The sequence below is a fragment of the Callithrix jacchus genome, chromosome 6 (assembly GCF_049354715.1).
Source record: "Callithrix jacchus isolate 240 chromosome 6, calJac240_pri, whole genome shotgun sequence".
NCBI classification, from domain to species: Eukaryota; Metazoa; Chordata; class Mammalia; order Primates; family Cebidae; genus Callithrix; species Callithrix jacchus.
This window is the reverse complement of record NC_133507.1, coordinates 55,004,380-55,022,684: the sequence shown is the minus strand read 5'-3', so window position 1 is coordinate 55,022,684 and position 18,305 is coordinate 55,004,380. Positions and strand designations below refer to the sequence as shown.

The following is an 18,305-nucleotide window of genomic DNA, read 5'->3' as shown; positions in this document are numbered from 1 at the left end:
TTACTCAGATTACTCAAAGAAAAGATGTCAGCAATGCAAGTTAAAATACGTATTTTATTGAGAAACTTGCTTTGTCAGTGAGAAATTAACAGTTACAAATATTTTCATTTAATAAAATTAGCATATTTTAAATTCTAAAAATGTCTCTTAAAAGCCTTTATTATCTGAAACTGCATCACTCTGATCCAGGGTTTTCTTTTAGTGTCTCCCTTGGAAAAAAATGTTGCAGATTCCATTCGTGCAAATAACAGAAGATAAGTAGTTATGACTTGTTCACAAACAAATTCTTCACTTGAGTTTGAGTCGTCTCATGCATGATAATGAATATCTTTATTATTGTAACTATAAAAGTCTCCTGGTAACAGCCATGAGGCCTTAGGCTTACCCCTGAGCATTCAGAGTCGTAATGTGGTCATATTTAAAAAGGAAAGTTGCACAGCAAGACAGTTCTACTTAAAAACATCCCCATTCCCTAATCACAACTTAAAGTTGGTACAGGTTAATAGCACACTAAAGTATAATTTATCTGTTATTAATAAATATATGCTTCCATGCAGGGTTGTTTGCTTGCTTGTTTTTGAGATGGAGTTTCCCTCTTGTCACCCAGGCTGGAATGCAGTGGCATGATCTCAGCTCACTGCAGCCTCTGCCTCCTGGGTACAAGTGATTCTCCTGCTTCAGCCTCCTGAGTAGCTGGAATTGCCACCATGCCCAGCTAATTTTGTATTTTTAGTAGAGATGGGGTTTCTCCATGTTGATCAGGCTGGTCTCAAACTCCTGACCTCAGATGATCTGTCCACCTCAGCCTCCCAAAGTGCTGGGATTACAGGCATGAGCCACTGAGCCTGGCCTCCATGTGAGTTTTTTAAAAATTGTATATTTATTGCATTAAAAGGGCAATGCCTCTAACCCTATACATTATTTTATAAATAACTTTTACATATGAGACACTAAAAATATAATTAAATAAATATCTGAAACATGTTTAAAATAAGTTAAACCAGCACTGACATCTAATAATTAAGATGTTCAAAGGACATGTGAATAGATCTCTTTTTAATTTACTGAAGATCTTTTAAATTGACCTCAGATAACTGGGGATGCTATGGTCTAAATGTCTGTGTCCTCCCAGAATTCATATGTTGGAACCCAGTCCTCAATGTATTGGTATTAGGAGGTAGAGCCTTTGAGAGGTTATTAGGTCATGAGGGTGGAGCCCTAATGAGTGGAATTAATGCCCTTATAAGGGGTTGAAGATACCAGTTCTTCCCATCTACTATGTGAGGACACAGCAAGAAGGTACCATCTCTGAGCCAGAAATTTCACCCTCACCAGACACGAGATCTGTTGGTGCCTTAATCTTGGGCTTCATGACCTCCAGAACTGTGAGAAATAAGCTTCTGTTGTTTATAAACTGTCAAGTTTTTGATACTTTGTTATAGTAGCTGAAATAATAGACTAAGAGAGAAGGCAACATTTAGTAATTTTAAAAATTATATTTTTTTATACATGGACACTTAAAAAAGACTAAATTCTAAATGTAATCTTTAGACTTTTTTGAGTGGTGGGGAGACAGAGTCTTACTCTTGTTACCCAGGCTGAAGTGCAATGGCAGGATCTTGGCTCACTACAACCTCTTCCTTCCAGGTTCAAGCAATTCTCTTGCCTCAGCCTCCCAAGTAAGCTGAGATTATAGGTACATGCTACCACACTTGGCTTTTTTTTTTTTTTTAGTAGGGACAGGAATTCACCAGGTTGGCCAGGCTGGTCTTGAACTCCTGGGCTCAAGCAATTCACCAACCTCAGCCTCCCAAAGTTCTGGGATTACAGGTGTGAGCCACCATGCCTAGCCTAGGTTTAGAATTTTTAAATATTGGCTTGAACTATATACTATATAGTTTTTTTCTTTTCTAACTGCAGGGAATAAAGTAGAAGGGTTATCCTGCATTATGATGTGCTGTTCAAATACGGAAATGATACCTCATATGGCAATAATTTTGTTTATAAAATTCAAATTAATCTGCTCAAATTATTATTTGTAGCATAAAAGTTAAAGATCAGATTATACTTCTGCAGAAGGATTGTGGAGATAATATTTATGGAGGTTCTTTTTCTTTTCCTTAATGGCATAGATTAGTAATTTGGGTAGAAAAGAAAAGACAAACTTTAAAAAAACTGGTGCTTCTAAGGTTTTTTTGCTTGTTTTTTTGTTTTTGAGGCAGGGTCTTGCTCTGTACCCAGGCTGGAATGCAGTGATGCAGTGTTGGCTTACTGCAACCTACCCCTCTCAGGCTCAAGGGGTACTCCCACCTCAGTCTCCCAAGTAGCTGGGACTACAGGTACCTGCCACCACACCTGGCTAATTTTTTTGTATTTTTTAGTAGAGACAGGTTTTTGTCATGTTGGCCAGGCTGGTCTTGAACTCCTGACCTCAAGTGATCCACCCACCTCGGCCTCCCAAAGTGCTGGGATTATAGGCGTGAGCCACCTTGCCTGGCCTACACCATTTTATATAAGGGACTTGAGCATCCTCAGATTTTGGGATCTTCAGGAGTCCTGGAACCAATCCCCTGTGGATACTGAAGGATGACTATAATTATTATATTCATTATCAGAACTTTAATTTGGTTTTCTTTTTCGTAAGTCAGCTTCCTGTGTGTTTTACATACACATATAATCACAGACCCTGAGCACGTGGTGGGAACACATCTTACCACATTTTACAGAAAAGACAACTGAGGCTCAGAGAGGTTGCCTCTGGAACTGGCCCAAGGTCACCCAGCTAAAAAGTAATGAATATGGGGCTAGAATATGATTCCCATGTAGGGTTCTCCCCTTCATAATTTAGGTCTTAGGGGAATGTGAGGGTGGAGATGAATGCTCAATTTCTTTATATCTTTCCTGTTGGAGAGTGCTTGCATTAATAGCAGGAGGACTCTGTTGAAGAAATCTGTAAAATAAGTACTCATCCCGGAATTCATACTCGTTGGTAATATGTTGGATGACTCCCCCTTGTACCAGCCTGTCTCCGTATATCACAGCTTCACCACGGTCAGAGGCAAGGCCAACTTCAATTAGCCAGTTCACCAGGTCACAGCCACAGAAAGTTCCAGCAGAAGTCTTTGCACCACACCTGTGTCAAAGGAATGATTCACTCATATGTTCTGTAAATCTGGTATCAGCACTGCATGATAGAGGACAAGCAAGGAAAAATAGAAGGAAAGAAGGAAAGACAGCATGATAGTTAAAAGCATGGCAGGACGGAAACTGTTCTGAATAGAAAGGGTTTGTTAAATCTCCTGACCCTAGGAAGACCCACTGGAGGAAAAAATATGCCAGTAACGCTTGTAAAAACAGAAATGCTTAAACATTACCAATAAAAGTCATAGATAATATAAATGTACTTACAAAAAAATGCTCTGTTAATTATCAGATATGTCCTGTACATAGCTGAATATTATATATTTTATGATTTATGCTTTTAGTTATACTAAGTAATTTGTCTCAGGAACACTAAATATTTTTTACAAGCTCTTGTTAATATTTTCACTAAGCTATTCAAATCAAACTTTTTAGCTCCATATACCTCATGTATACGTAGGCACTACATACATCATAGTGCCCACAAGTAGCCTTTCTTCTTGCCCTCACCAGGCAAGACAATCCTACTGATGTGTTTGTCAGAAATTTGCTTCATTAGGAAGCAAGGACAGAATAAATGAGATCTAACTTGCTACAAATCTAAGATTTTTAAAGTGTGCTCTGTGAATCTACTTCTTGAGTATTTAAAATCTGTCTTCTTGATACAAATATGGGATGTCTTAAGTATGTACAAATAACAAAGGACAGAGAGATACAGGGAATAATATCTAATTACATGAATGCTGTACATTTCCACACAAATACATAGTAGCTAGACAACATGAATCTGTCCACAAGCATCACTCAGGCTATAAAACCTAAAGTGCTTGACATGGGAAATGGTGGATTGAAGATCAAGATGAAAGAAGAAACAGGTAATAAAAATTTTAAAAAATTTCACCATAAATGAATATTCATTAGAGTTTATATAAGAATTAGAAAAAAAGGTTAATACTCATGAAAAGTTTTCTCAAGTACATAAGATTATAATATTTTAGTATCAGTATTTCATTTAGTGATGTTATCTTAATGTCTTGCAACTAGAAACACCATATTCAACAAAAACCTGAATATTATAGTATATGTTAGCTTCTTTTTGCTTGTTGATTTTTTTATTTATAGCCTAACACCTTCTATTCCAGACACCAACAGAATGTTTGTTTCCTGATGACTGTGATCAGGCAGCTATAACAGCCCATGGCCAGGCACAGTGGCTCACAACTGTAATCCCAGCACTTTTTTGGGGAGGCCGAAGTAGGCAGATTGTTTGAGCTCAGGACTTTGAGACCAGCCTGGCCAATGTGGCAAAACTCTGTCTCTACTAAAAAAGTACAAAAAATTAGCTGGGTATGGTGGCACACACCTGTAGTCCCAGCTTCTTAGAAGGCTGAGGTGTGAGAATCACCTGAGCCCAGGAGGTTGAGGGTGCAGTGAGCTGAGATTGTGCCACCTCACTCCAGCATGGGTGACAGGAGTGAGACTGTCTCAAAAAAACAAAAAAGCAACCCACGGAACTGTACAAAGTGGCAGAGAATGTGACACTGTGCAGGCTATAGATCCTGGAAAGGGGCAGGGAATAGGCCAGCATGCTCCCAGCCGGTGTCCATGCAGCCAAATGGGACTGAGGCAGCCTGGCAGCCCTGCAAATTGCAAGAGCTATACTTCCTTCCCAAGAGCTGGCAATCACAATGGTCTGAAAGAGCTAACATGGCGTTCTCTTTTCTAATTTCAAAAAGCAGGGTTTTGCCGGGCGTGGTGGCTCATGACTGTAATCGCAGCACTTTGGGAGGCTGAGGTGGGTGGATCACCTGAGATCAGGAGTTTGAGACCAGTCTGGCCAACCTGGTAAAACCCTGTCTCTACTAAAAATACAAAAATTAGCTGGGCATGGTGGCACGTGCCTGTAGTCACACAGCCAACAAGAGGCAGTTCAGGAGCTGAGTTCTAGTATTAGTCCACACCCATTGCATCCCCTTTTCCACTCTCTGTACCAGGCTACCTTCTGATTATAATGACAGATATGTTAAATATAGTGGCGTAATATATGTTAATAAATTATCCTTAATACTAATTTTCATACATTTCATATTTTCAGTTATAGACAGAAAAGTATTTGGTTCTTTGTATTTTGTTTTGTTTTCTCTTTTATGACAACCAGCAATACTGGTAGTATAGTATTTATTCAAAGTTCATAATTTCCTGCTGTATACTTCATTTAAATTTCTTTTTCCTCATCCAAAATTAAAAGAGAACCTGCTATATACTTCATACATTAAGGATTAGAATAACAAATATGTCACAGACTGAAGATTAGAACTTGAATTGAAACATAAGCAACAAAATTAAGAGGCAGAAATTTCATTTCATTTTCTTGACAATTGCATTTGTCAAGAAATGGTGAGGTGGGAATATAACATCACTTCTAAATCCAATATATCTCAAAGTTTTGTGAGAGACACTACCGGCCAGCTTGAAAGGAGTGTTAATATTCCATGATATTTTGGTTCATTCTAAACTGAAGTGTTCACATTATGTATGGCAATCAAAAGTGATAATGACATTTTAAAAATATTAAAATCATAGTAATATGACTTTTTATACGCCATTTATGAAACTGTAAACTAACCATAATTCCTTTAACTTTTACATGCACGTGTAAAAATAATCATGTAATCAGTGACAGCCACCTCATTTAGCCCATTACAATCCAAAATTAATCATTTAAAATATAATTTTCTAGAACTTGTACTGGCAGTTTGCTTACCTTCTTTCTTTGACAATGTTTCGGATACAGAGGTCACGGTGATAATGGATAAACTGTTGACAGGTCATTCTTATTTCCTCTGAAACAGGAGAATCCCTGTTTTCTGCTGTTTCTTTATTGTTCCATAGGAATTCAAGTCTGAAAATTAAATTTAAGGCCATTTTTAAGGAAAGAAAATCACTGAGAGAGAACTCTTCCTGCCTTATCACCCCATCAAAATGGCTTTACCAAAGCTGTTGATCTCCAAAGCTGTCATCTACAATACCCAGACATCATTAGTCTCAGAAGCATAAACATTCTACATCCATTTTCCTATTCGAAGTTTACTAGGGTGGAAGACTTAATCATTTTATAAACCCTCCAGACATGCTCAACCCATTTCAGGTTCTACTAATAAATGTTCCTTACTCTACACTCTACTGTTTTGAAATGCCAAGATAAATTAGAGATCAAATCTTTTGTTTAATCACTTTCCTATTTTAGTACCACAGAGACAAACACCAGAGTGCCAAAACTGGAGGACAGAGCAGTTTTGTTTCAGCCATCCTAGACAACAGAATTGTTGATTACTTTACCCCATCAACATTATGAAGCTGATAACTAAATTCAGTGACTTTCCAATTATGCTTTTCCTCTTTCATGAAATGATTATGAACCTAGCAACTACATCTTGATGGTGATGATAAAGAAGAATGAACCATTATCATTTACTAGGCACTTTTCATAGAGCTGGTAAGATACATTTCTTTAGCACTTTCAGTTTCTACAAATTTGGACTTTGAAAACACATGAAGTACAAAGATTTGTCCCCACCTCTTCCTCCTACCCCCATGTTGGAGTATTACTATTTGTTATTTTTCATAAAGAAAATCCCTAATCTTAATTCAAAGAAACCCTTCACTAAGCTGATAAAAAACCAACAATTTAGAAAGAAAACTTGAGTTTCCTGTAAGTTGTCAATTTGATTAAAAGAGAAATTGTGTTGTCAAAGGAGAAAGACAATCAAATACAAACCATGGGGCGCACCACCTACTCCTTCCATTTCCAAAGACATTTTCAAGTTTCATTTAATTTTATGTAGTTAATGGCATAGATAGAAATCAATGTCCATCAATTCTTGTTAAAGTGCAAATTATAATGCTGAATTTATAATAGTTCCTGCAATTATTTTTTGCAATTGTTTATAACCTTTGTGTGGCATTTAGCGGTGTCCTAGCAGTTAATAAAGGTTTAAAAACATCAGTATCTTACTGTGTGTTTGTGTGTGTGTGTGTGTGTGTGTGAGAGAGAGAGAGAGAGAGAGAGATGGAGGACGTATGCACACACACACAAGAGAGAGAGAGACAGGGTCTTGCTCTGTCACCCAGGCTGGAGTGCAGTGGCACAATCTCAGCTCACTGCAACCTCTGCCTCCCAGGTTCAAGCCATTCTCCTGTCTCAACCTCCTGAGTAGCTGGGACTACAGAAGCATGCCGCCACACCTGGCTAATTTTTGCTGTTTTTTTTTTTTTTTTATAAAGACAAGGTTTCACCTTGTTCCCAGGCCGGTCTCAAACTCCCGAGTTAAAGCAATCTGCCCATCTTGGCCTACCAAAGTACTGGGATTACAGGCAGCCACCAGGCCTGGCCCCATTATAAGTATCTTAATAGAATGGCTTTGTCATCACATTTGCAGGTACAGATTTATTTCAAAATTTACCTTCTTTTGAAAGGTAGGATGATTAAATGTTTATCTAATCCAAAGATTCCAAAGGAAATAAATCCCTAGGGAAGAAAACAAAGTTATTTTTTTCTGAATTCAACAATAACATTTTAAAACAGAGAAATTTAGGAAGTCACCAAATTTAGTGTTTGAGGAGGCAAACTTACAGTGATGAGAGCAACATTTTAAAATACAAACATGAAGCAGGCCCTTCAGAGGCAGATATGATACTTTGCTGCCTTTCCCAGTCATTCTGTCCTACTTATTATGATGAGTGATACAACCCAGGGCTGAGCAGCCACATTTACATAGATGATAGTAAAATGAAAACATTTAAGGGTACATATGTCTTTGTTTCCCCTTTATCAAAAGAAAACATTTCCCACTGTGCTAAAGTATTTTTCTATGAAATGTCACAAATTATAATTAACAAGTGTTGCAGTATCTAATAATAATGCAGTAATTGAACAGAATTTATGTAAAGTGAAACTGGCTAGTGGTTAGGGGAAGAGTTTAAAGGATTTTGACAACGTGACTTTTTTCTCGCTCTGTCGTCCAGCCTGCAGTGCAGTGGCACGAACTCGGCTCACTGCAACCTCTACCTTCTGGGTTCAAGAGATTCTCATTCCTTAGCCTCTGCAGTAGCTGGGATTACAGGCACGGGCTACCACATCTGGCTTTTATATATATATATATATATATATATATATATATATATATATATATATTTTTTTTTTTTTGTAAGATGGGGTTTCACCATGTTGGCTAGGCTGGTCTTGAACTCCTGGCCTCAAGTGACCTGCCCACCTTGGCCTCCCAAAGTGCTGGGATTACAGTTGTGAGCCAAGGAGCCTAGCCCTGATGTGACTTATTAAGATCACACCAAAGTTACTACCTGGTATTTTTCTGATGGAAGCACTCAGTGTGCATTCTGATGACTTTAAGCAATATAATAGTTCTTCTCTACTAGAAGACAGGCAGCAGCTGTCAGCTGTCATGCATACCAGCAGCTGGCAAACAAACTAAACCCTTTTATGTGAAAGAAAACAACATTCTCATCCACTCCCCACTTCCCCCAACCCCTGGCCAATCAACCTATCCAGGAAAACAAAAACCCCTCAAAGTTCTCCATAAATAAATACCTGGCCAAAGTTAAAAACGGCACAGAAAAACTGTAACTCAACATAAAGCCTTCCAGGCTCTTGGTTGAATAGCCACCATAAACAACTGGAAAGATTCTGTAATGGAAGGAGAAGAGTATTTTAAAATGAAGCAAGCTAATAATTCCTCTCCATCCAAAGCATAGTACAATAACTTACCTACTTAATAATACAGAGAAAAAGACTAGAGGGAAAAACACTGAGAGAATACAGAGGCTTTGTCTTTTCAACAAGAAGTTTCAACCTCTCCTCCTGACAGATGTCATTCAAACAGTATCTATTCTGATCAGATTGAAGTAAGAAGACATGAGCCATAATACAGAAGCTTACATAATGTATCAAGATTGCCAACTAGCCTAAGACAGGCAGATTTTAAATTTAGTTCTACACAATGAAAACAATTACATCACTAAGCAATTCTTGGCAGCATTTCTTATTTTTGATTTTTGTTCTTAAAACAGCACGTAAAGTGGCGGTGGCTGATAATCACACTATCTCATGAGCATCCCAGTGTGCAAAGGGTTCCTTCATAGGTTATCTGGTCCCTCTCCTACCTCTGGACAAGTTATACTTGAACCATCTCAAAGAATAATATTTGTGATAATTCACAAATAGGACATTTAGTAACCAAAGAAATGCATGTAGTCTAAAAATAAAGTACTGTATTTTATTTTTCTCTATTTTGTAAGCATCTATTGTATGAAGCAGTTATGTTGATAAGTGAAAAATATTTTTTAAAGCTTATCCAATGAATATGTTCTAAGAGGTTTTTTGGTTTTCTTTTTTTTTCCAGCGGGCTCTGAGGTTTCATTTTTCTGAGAGATTAATGTAGGCATTTATCCATTTTCGTCAGGTATATTAGGAATAAGAGGCCATGTGTACATTACTGAAATATCTGCTTTTACCAAATTCTAGGTTCAGAGCATAGAATGAATAAATGATTCTAAGCAGAATAAGCTATTGGAGCCCTTAGGCCTAGGAAATGTAATGTGAATGATTCATCTCTTCCCCTCACACCCCCAAATATTTAACTCAAGATTTGAATTCAGGTGATGTAGCTATCACACTTCTGGAAAGCAGAAACTAAGATTTTCCCAGATGCCTGAATAAAACCTTTCCCAAAAATGTAAAGAAATGGCCCCAAAACAAAACCAGAAAAAGCAATTACAGCAAACAGGCCAATGATGAGAAGTAAACACAGCAACACATGTCGGGTCAGTTGCTGGTCTCCACTTTGTAGATACTGTTCTTCTTCCTGAGCTAATATGCAGCTCTGGGAGTTACAGCGACTCACACAAAGATTGTCTATAAAACAGTAAGCACAACAATTTGTAATCAGAGCTTTTTATCTAAATGCATTTTAAATGTGCAATGACTTCCTGAGAGAAAAAACAGAAAAGCACATTCAGCTAAGAATCAGTATAATCTTTTAGATGAAATTGGAGGAAAGCTCCTTCATGTTGTTTTAGAAGAATTCTAGTTGAAGTGTTTTTATCTCAAAAAACCTAAGTAGAACACAATAGTTCTTTTTTTTACACTATTCAACAATGTTTTATATATATATATATAATTATCTAATAAGAGTTATATAATTTGGCCTTTAAAAATCACACATAATTTGGCCAGGTGTGGTGGCTCATGCCTGTAATCCCAGCCCTTTGGAAGGTTGAGGTGGGCAGATCACCTGAGGTCATAAGTACAAGGCCAGCCTGGCCAACATGGTGAAATGTCGTCTCAACTAAAAATACAAAAAACAAAACAAAACAAGTAACTCCATTTAAAAATGGGCAAAAGACATGAACAGACGCTTCTCAAAGAAGACATACAAGTGGCCAACAAACATTAAAAAAAAGCTCCACATCACTAATCATCAGAGAAATGCAAATCGAAACCACAATGAGATATCATTTCATACTAGTCAGAAGGGCCATTATTAAAAAGTCAAAAAACAACAGATGCTGATGAGGTTGCAGAGAAAAGGGAATGCTTATATACACCATTGGTGGGAATGTAAATTAGTTCAGTCACTGTGGAAAGCAGTTTGGAGATCTCTCAAAGAACAGCAATCCCATTACTGGGTACATATCCAAAAGAAAACAAATCGTTCTACCAAGGCACATGCTATTGCATGTTCATCACAGCACTACTCACGATAGCAAAGACATTGAATCAAACTAGGTTTGAATCAATGGTGGACTGAATAAAGAAAATGCGATACATATATACCATGGAATACTATGTAGCCATTAAAATAAGGAGATAGGCCAGGCACAGTAGTTCATGCCTATAGTCCCAGCACTTTGGGAGGCCAAGGCAGGCGGATCACTTGAGCTCAGGAGTTCGAGACCAGCCTGGGCAACATGGCAAAACCCTGTCTCTAAAAAACAACACAAAACTAAACAAAAATTAGCTAGGCATGAATGATAGCACGTGCTTGTGGTCCTGGCTACTTGGTAGGCTGAGATGGGATGATGGCTTGAGCTCAGAAGGTGAAGGTTGCAGTGAGCTGCTTACTCCAGCCTGGATGGCAGAGCCAGACCCTATCTCCAAAAAAAAAAAAAAAAAGAAAAAGAAAGAAAGAAAGAATGCCCTCTGCAGCAACATGGATGTATCCAGAGGCCCTAATCCTAAGTGAATTCACACAAGAACAGAAAGCCAAGTACCGCATGTGCTCACTTATAAGTGGGAGCTAAATATTAGATACTCATGGACTTAAAGATGGTAACGATGTAAACTGGGGACTACAAGAACTGGGAGGATAGAAGGGAGGGGGCAAGGGCTGAAAAACTACTGGGTACTATGCTTTGGGGTGATGGGATCATTTATTTGTACTCCGAACCTCAGCATGACACAATATACTCAGGTAGCACACCTGCACATATACCCACTGAATCCAAAAGTAAAAGTTGAAAAATATTTGCCTTCAAAAAGACCTTTGAAGAACCATAAAAGTATTTACATGCCATGTTTTGTTCACATCTGGAACCAAACACAACTCACAGGCATGACTCTTTTCTGGCCAAAAATAGAGGTGAGGTATTTTTCACAGGGAGTCTTTGTTTTTCTACCTCAGCTCCACTCTATCTATAGGAGCAAAAGCAAAGAAAAATATTTTTTACAAAATAGATGTCTACTCCAACATACGGTCTTATACAAGTCAATGATTAAAAACCACAATTCTGGCTGGGCACGGTAGCTCATGCCTGTAATTCCAGCACTTTGGGAGGCCGAGGAGGGAAGATCATGAGGTCAGGAGTTTGAGACCAGCCTGGCCAACATAATGAAACCCCATCTCTACTAAAAATACAAAAATTAGCCAGTCATGGTAGCACATGCCTGTAGTCCCAGCTACTTGGGAAGCTGAGGCAGGAAAATCGCTTGAACCCAGGAGGCAGAGGTTGCAGTGAGCTGAGATCATGCCCCTGCACTCCAGCCTGGGCAACAGAGTGAGACTCCAACTCAAAAACAACAACAACAACAAAAAACACAATTCTATAGCTCTTGCCCTCAACCTAAAAGAAAAAAATTTGTATTTCCTAAAGCAGTTTAGAAAAGGCCATGTATACCCGTTAAACATGGTCTAGCACAATTGCTGATAGCATGGAAGTAGCTTCGTAATGTTGCTTAGTAAAATGAAAGTAGGTTGCCAAACTGTCTCTGTAATATGATCCTATTTTAATAAAAATTATTTATATATATTTGTGGAAAAGTTCTGGAAGTATACCTATGTATAATAAATCTGGTTTTAAAATATTGTGTACTGGCCAGGTGCAGTGGCTCATGCCTGTAATCCCAGCACTTTGGGAGGCTGAGCTGGACAGATCACTTGAGGTCAGGAGTTTGCGATCAGCCTGGCCAACATGGTGAAACTGTCTCTATTAAAAATACAAAAAAATTTAGCTGGACTTGGTGGCAGATGCCTGTAATCCCAGCTACTTGGGAGGCTGAGGCAGGAGAATTGCTTGAACCCAGATGGCAGAGGTTGCAGTGAGCCAAGATCATGCCACTGCACTCCAGCTTGGGTGACAGAGTAAGACTTCATCTAACATATACATATAGAAAGAGTACAGATATTACAAAAATGGATAAAAATAAATCTGTCTTTCATTTGCTTTTTCACACATTGTTGCCATTTAACAATCTGAATGTGACATTTTTGCTTTTGTTCTATGCCAAGGAGAATGAATTACATTGTCAACTATAAAAATTCTAATTTGCCAATGGTTTAATTTCCTGGACTTTCTTTTAGGTTTAGGAATGATACTAAATTGTACGATTAGATGAAGTCTCTATACAATGGCTCTCATTCTATATAATTTTTATAAAATATCATCAGAAAATCCAAGCCCCTATAATTTAAGATAATTTTCAAGAATCAACTTTTTGTTTGTTTTTGAGACAGGGTCTTCCTCTCCTGCTCAGATGTGATCATGGCCTATTGCAGCCTCAGCCTCCTGGGCTCAAGCGATCATCCCACCTCAGCCTCCTGAGTAGCTTGGATCATAGGCATGAGCCACTGTACTCAGTTAATTTTTTGATTCTTTGTAGAGACAGGGTCTGGCTATATTGCCCATGCTGGTCTTGAACTCCTAGGCTCAAGCACAATCCTCCCACCCTGGCCTCCCAAAGTGCTAGGATTATAGGAGTGAGCCACTATGCTCAGCTGAAAATCAACATTATTAATGAAGAAAAGACAGATAAGCAAAGCCTAAGGAGATTTGGGGAGGGAAAAAGAAATCCGCCAAATCAGATTACATGTTGAATTTGTTCATGGATTTTACTATTAGGTATATTGTGTAGGGAGAAAATAAAAAGAAGAAAACCTTGGAAATTCTGATATAAAGAAACAATTTTAGAAAAAAGGCAGACACATAAAACAAAGACATTTTAACTGCCAGAAAGGGTTTCTCGTAAAAGAAAAAAAAGTCAATGAATGCTTGATCGCTGATATGTTTTCACTCCTTCTTATGGAAATGTGAATTCTACTATTATTTGAGATTCATTCCTTGCCAACAGATAGCAGCCAAATATAAATCCCATCTGAATAATAATAGTTACTACTGCTACTACATATTTTAATGAGCATTTTACTATGTACACCACATACCATGCTAAGCGACTTGCATACATTGTTTCTTATCATCCTCGCAACATTTCTTATATAAAAACATAATGCCTTTAGCAGTAATACTGTTGACATATGCCTTATCAAAAAGAGCATTTTTGGGGGTTCCCTTTTCAGTTTTATTATAAAAAAGTATAATCAATGAAAAATGCATTGCAATTCCACATAAGCATGTTCAGTTGTTTTGAAAAATTTGAAATTTAGGCCACAAATGTAATTCAGTCTCTTGGTCAAAAGGTTATGACTTTAAAAGGTGTTTGTTCCTTATTTTATAATAATGGCAATATTTAAAGCATAAAGGTTCAAAATATAATTAGAACTAATTAATTAGTTCTGGTCCTGGAAGATGAGAGTTGGAGGAGAAGTCTCAGCTTCTAAAACAAGAAAAAGCCTTCCCTCTTCCCACATCCCACCAAAACGCCCTTTAGGGCAAACTTCCTGGATTTGTCACTTGGGTTAAATTTACTGGAAAATGCATGCATGATACTACCTATTACTGCTTTGTGAGAACTTTATTATTTTAAGTGAGTATTCTATCTATGCACAATTATCCCCTATTAGTACTTTTTTAAATTGAGACAGAATTTTGCTCTTGTTGCCCAGGCTGGAGTGCAATGGTGCAAACTCAGCTCACAACAACATCTGTCTCTCAGGTTCAAGTGATTCTCCCGCCTCAGGCTCCCAAGTAGCTGGGATTACAGGCGCCTGCCACCATGCCTGGTCTCAAACTCCTGACCTCAGGTGATCTGCCCACCTTGGCCTCCCAAAGTGCTGGGATTACAGGCGTGAGCCACCGTGCTCGGCCAGCACTTTTTTGCTCTTAATTGAGAATCTATATTATTTTCTTGGTGTTTTTAGCTTTTGTAGATACTCTATGTAGAGTTCTTTTGAGGGATAAGAATAAGGAATATTCTGTGCCTTAATCCCATCCCCATAGTCCAGGGGCACTTACTTTTCTGAAATGAAGGAATCGCAGACTCACTGGAGCTTGTGTTTGCTACTGGCTCTATTGATGAGCAGTGCAATTCACCATTTCCCATGGAGCAGGAGCAGCAACCTATATCAATCAAATAGTATGTGAGAGTAGAGCCCAACTACAACAGAAATGGACAATTTCAAGACATGCCAAAGAAAACAAAACAAAACCCACTCACATGCACTTCCCATGCAGTCTCAATAGTTTTCACATGGTATCTATTTAAAAGTATCCAAATGTTCTCACTCCTACACAAAATATAAAAAACTTCATCTCATAGAGTAGTGAATGTGGCCAGGCATGGTAACTTACACCTGTTGCTTTGGGAGGCTGTGGTGGGAGGATCACTTGAGGCTAGGAATCTAAGACCAGCCTGGGCAACACAGCAAGACTCTGTCTTTACAAAACACTTTTAAAAAAATAGCTGGGCATGTTGGCATGTGCCTATAGTCCAGCTTCTTGGGAGGATGAGGTGAGAGGATTGCTTGAGCCCAGGGTTACAGGGAGCAATGACTGTACCAGTACACTCCAGCCTGGTGACAGAGCAAGACTGTTGAAGGAAGGAAGGAAGAAAGGGAGGGAGGGAGGGAGGGGAGAAGGAAGGAGAAGGGGAAAGGGAAAGGGAAATGGGAAGGGGAAGGGAAGGAAGGAAGGGAGGGAGGGAAGGGGGAGGAAAGAGGGAGGGAAGGGGAAAGGGAAGTGGAGGGGAAGGGGAAGGGGAAGCATGTATCTTAAATGTTCTGTTTAAGGGAAACTTTCTTGAACTCCTTTGAATATCAAAAGTACTTGTCAAGTGAAGAATCTACATCATAGTCAACAAAATTGCTTGTAAAATTATTCATTTTTCTAAAAATAAAATTAAAATGATCATACTTGTTTCTGGAATAGAGCTTGTAAAAAGTTCTGGTTCATTCACTGGTGCTGGACTCTCCTCAAAAGCAGTATTTCCAGGCTCCACTACTTTGTGGCTCTGAGACTGGTCAAAACCTTCATAGCTTCCTGCTTGTGTGGTTCGGTTCATGCACATGAGCGATACGCCGGCTATCAGGATGCTGCAGAACAGGGTGACTGCTGTGGTGATCATCTGCCAACATGAGAAAAAGATACCAGGCCCCTTTTCACAACTTTATCTTGATAATCTTAGGGTACATTTTTGATGAACAATATATCTCCACTGTTCTACATACTCTAGAACAGCGGCCCTTCTAAAAAGGTAAGTGTATGCAAGGAATATAAGTTACTTGGAGAGAAATTAAGTTTGCTTGTAGCCACACAAGGTTTTTAGATGTTTCTTTCATTGTACAGCAATTGGTTACCAGCGCAGCCACTGGTTTCCTTTACAAGGCATCTAAATGATTTCTTTCAGATGTTTTCTTTACTTCTAAGTTTCTGTTCACTTTCACGTATACTTCATGCATACTTCAGTCACTAGAGATGTTTTTATGTTAATGATATTAAAAATAATTATAGCTAACATTTATTGAGCACTAACCAGATGCATAGTCTTATTTATTCTCACAAAAACACAATAAATTTCAAAATTGCAAAACAGAAATAAAGGGTAAGAATCAAAATTATGTGGAGAGGCTTTTTAAAAACACACATCTTTGGACCCTACCCCTACAGAATTTTCAGGTCCCTTGGCTGGGTGCGGTGGCTCACGCCTGTAATCCCAGCACTTTGGGAGGCAGGTGGATCACAAGGTCAGGACTTCAAGACCAGCCTGGCCAATATGGTGAAACCCAGTCTCTACTAAAAATACAAATTAGCCAGGCACAGTGGCAGGCACCTGTAGTCCCCGCTATTTGGAAGGCTGAGGCAGAAGAATCACTTGAACCCAGGAGGCAGAAGTTGCAGTGAGCCAAGATCACGCCACTGTACTCCAGCCTGCGCGAGAGTAAGACTCTGTCTCAAAATAAAAAAAAATAAAGAATTCTGCAGTTCCCACAAGCCTCCTACTCTATAGCTTTTCAAGCATACTTTTCCTAGATACATTTTGTCCTGAAATTTATATTTATGATGGGATTTAGAGTCAGGAATTTGTCCTTTATCATTACTGCTAACTTATTAAATGGTTTTAAATCAATCACTCTTTTCTCTAGTAGAGGAAACACCATTCCTCAGTGTGTTTAAAAACATTCAATACGTTTTTAGCATTTAGAAATCTTCAACTAAAAATGGACTTAGACATGTAAAATGTTAATGTTGTAGGTAAGACAAAGTGACATAGGATCACCAATGTGATATGCAATAAACTGAAACAGATTTTCAAAGTTAATTTTACTGTAAGTCTAGCAAGGCACATTAACAAGCTAAAGAGACATTCTCAAGAACAGAACTGCCAATAAGCTCTTCCCACCTGCTCTTTTCCATAAAAGAAGGCGGAGTCAATGCTATCTCCATTGTGTTTTCCAGTTATCAAAAGAACACCAACAAGGAGAGCGGGAATTCTGTAATCACAATGGTTATTAGGAGAGAAAAAGAAAGGATGAATAGTAACTGTGTATATGGAAACATGTAAGAAAACAGAGAATTACCAACTTACCCCCAGCCAGATATGATGATGATTCCAACCGGAATTTGTACCCTCTCTCGCTTTTTTAAAAGAAACAAAGAAATTGCTAGAAGTCCTGAGAACAAGAAAATTGAAAGAGAGACAATTACTCAACATTACTCAGACTTCATGGAACTTTATTTCCTTTTTATTTTTTCAAACCAAGCTTATTTCGTAGTAGTCTGTGTTTTTTGCCTTAGAATTTATTCCTTCTAAAGAAATCCTATCCCCAATATTTTGAAGCAAGTTTTAATTAAAAATCATTCATGTTTTCCCTCATATATTATTTCTTTAATCAAATCGTTTTCCCTGTGAGGATTTATTTTCTTTTCTGTTTTTTGTTTGTTTTTTAGATAGGGTCTCCTCTTTTGCCCAGGCTGGAGTGCAGAGGTATGATCACAGCTCCCTGCAGCCTCGACTTCCAGGATTTAAGTGATGCTCCCACCTCAGCCTCCTGATTAGCTGGGACCACAGCCATATGCCACCATGCCTGGCTAATTAAAAATTTTTTTTTGTAGAGACAGAGTCACACTATGTTGCCCAGGCTGTTCTTGAACTCCTGAGCTCAGGAGATCTTCCCATCTCTGCCTCCCAAAGTGCTGGGATTACAGGCACGAGCCATTGCATCTGGAGAAGTATTTCTTTCCAAAAGCCCTATTCATTTTATTGTTTTGACTCATGTGTTTGGAATCTAAGTATAATGGAAAAACAACTTTTTTTCTTTAGACAGAGTCTTACTCTGTCACCCAGGCTGGAGTTCAGTGGCATGATCTCAGTTCACCGCAACCTTTGCCTCCCCGGTTAAAGCAATTTTCATGTCTTAGCCATATGAGTAGCTGGGATTACAGATGTGTACCACCACACCAAGCTAATTTTGTAATTT

At 38.4% G+C, this 18,305-nt stretch overlaps 1 protein-coding gene across 4 annotated transcripts in view; it reads right to left on the bottom strand.

The window, feature by feature from the left end:
* Nucleotides 1–34: 34 nt before the first annotated feature.
* Nucleotides 35–18,305, bottom strand: part of GPR155 (G protein-coupled receptor 155) — a 43,772-nt gene continuing 25,501 nt past the window's right edge. For 2 of the 4 annotated variants that reach the window (XM_078327374.1, XM_017973400.4), the window contains exons 9-17: nucleotides 17,414–17,498; nucleotides 17,228–17,318; nucleotides 15,742–15,952; nucleotides 14,845–14,949; nucleotides 9,936–10,072; nucleotides 8,750–8,845; nucleotides 7,605–7,669; nucleotides 5,906–6,043; nucleotides 35–3,184 (exon numbers count right to left, since the gene is read on the bottom strand). In XM_078327374.1, the coding sequence (XP_078183500.1) occupies nucleotides 3,139–3,184; nucleotides 5,906–6,043; nucleotides 7,605–7,669; nucleotides 8,750–8,845; nucleotides 9,936–10,072; nucleotides 14,845–14,949; nucleotides 15,742–15,952; nucleotides 17,228–17,318; nucleotides 17,414–17,498 (974 nt within the window). In that variant the 3' untranslated portion in view covers nucleotides 35–3,138. The remainder of the gene's footprint in view (nucleotides 3,185–5,905; nucleotides 6,044–7,604; nucleotides 7,670–8,749; nucleotides 8,846–9,935; nucleotides 10,073–14,844; nucleotides 14,950–15,741; nucleotides 15,953–17,227; nucleotides 17,319–17,413; nucleotides 17,499–18,305) is intronic. The other 2 variants (XM_078327373.1, XM_008998679.5) reach the window with 1 other exon arrangement.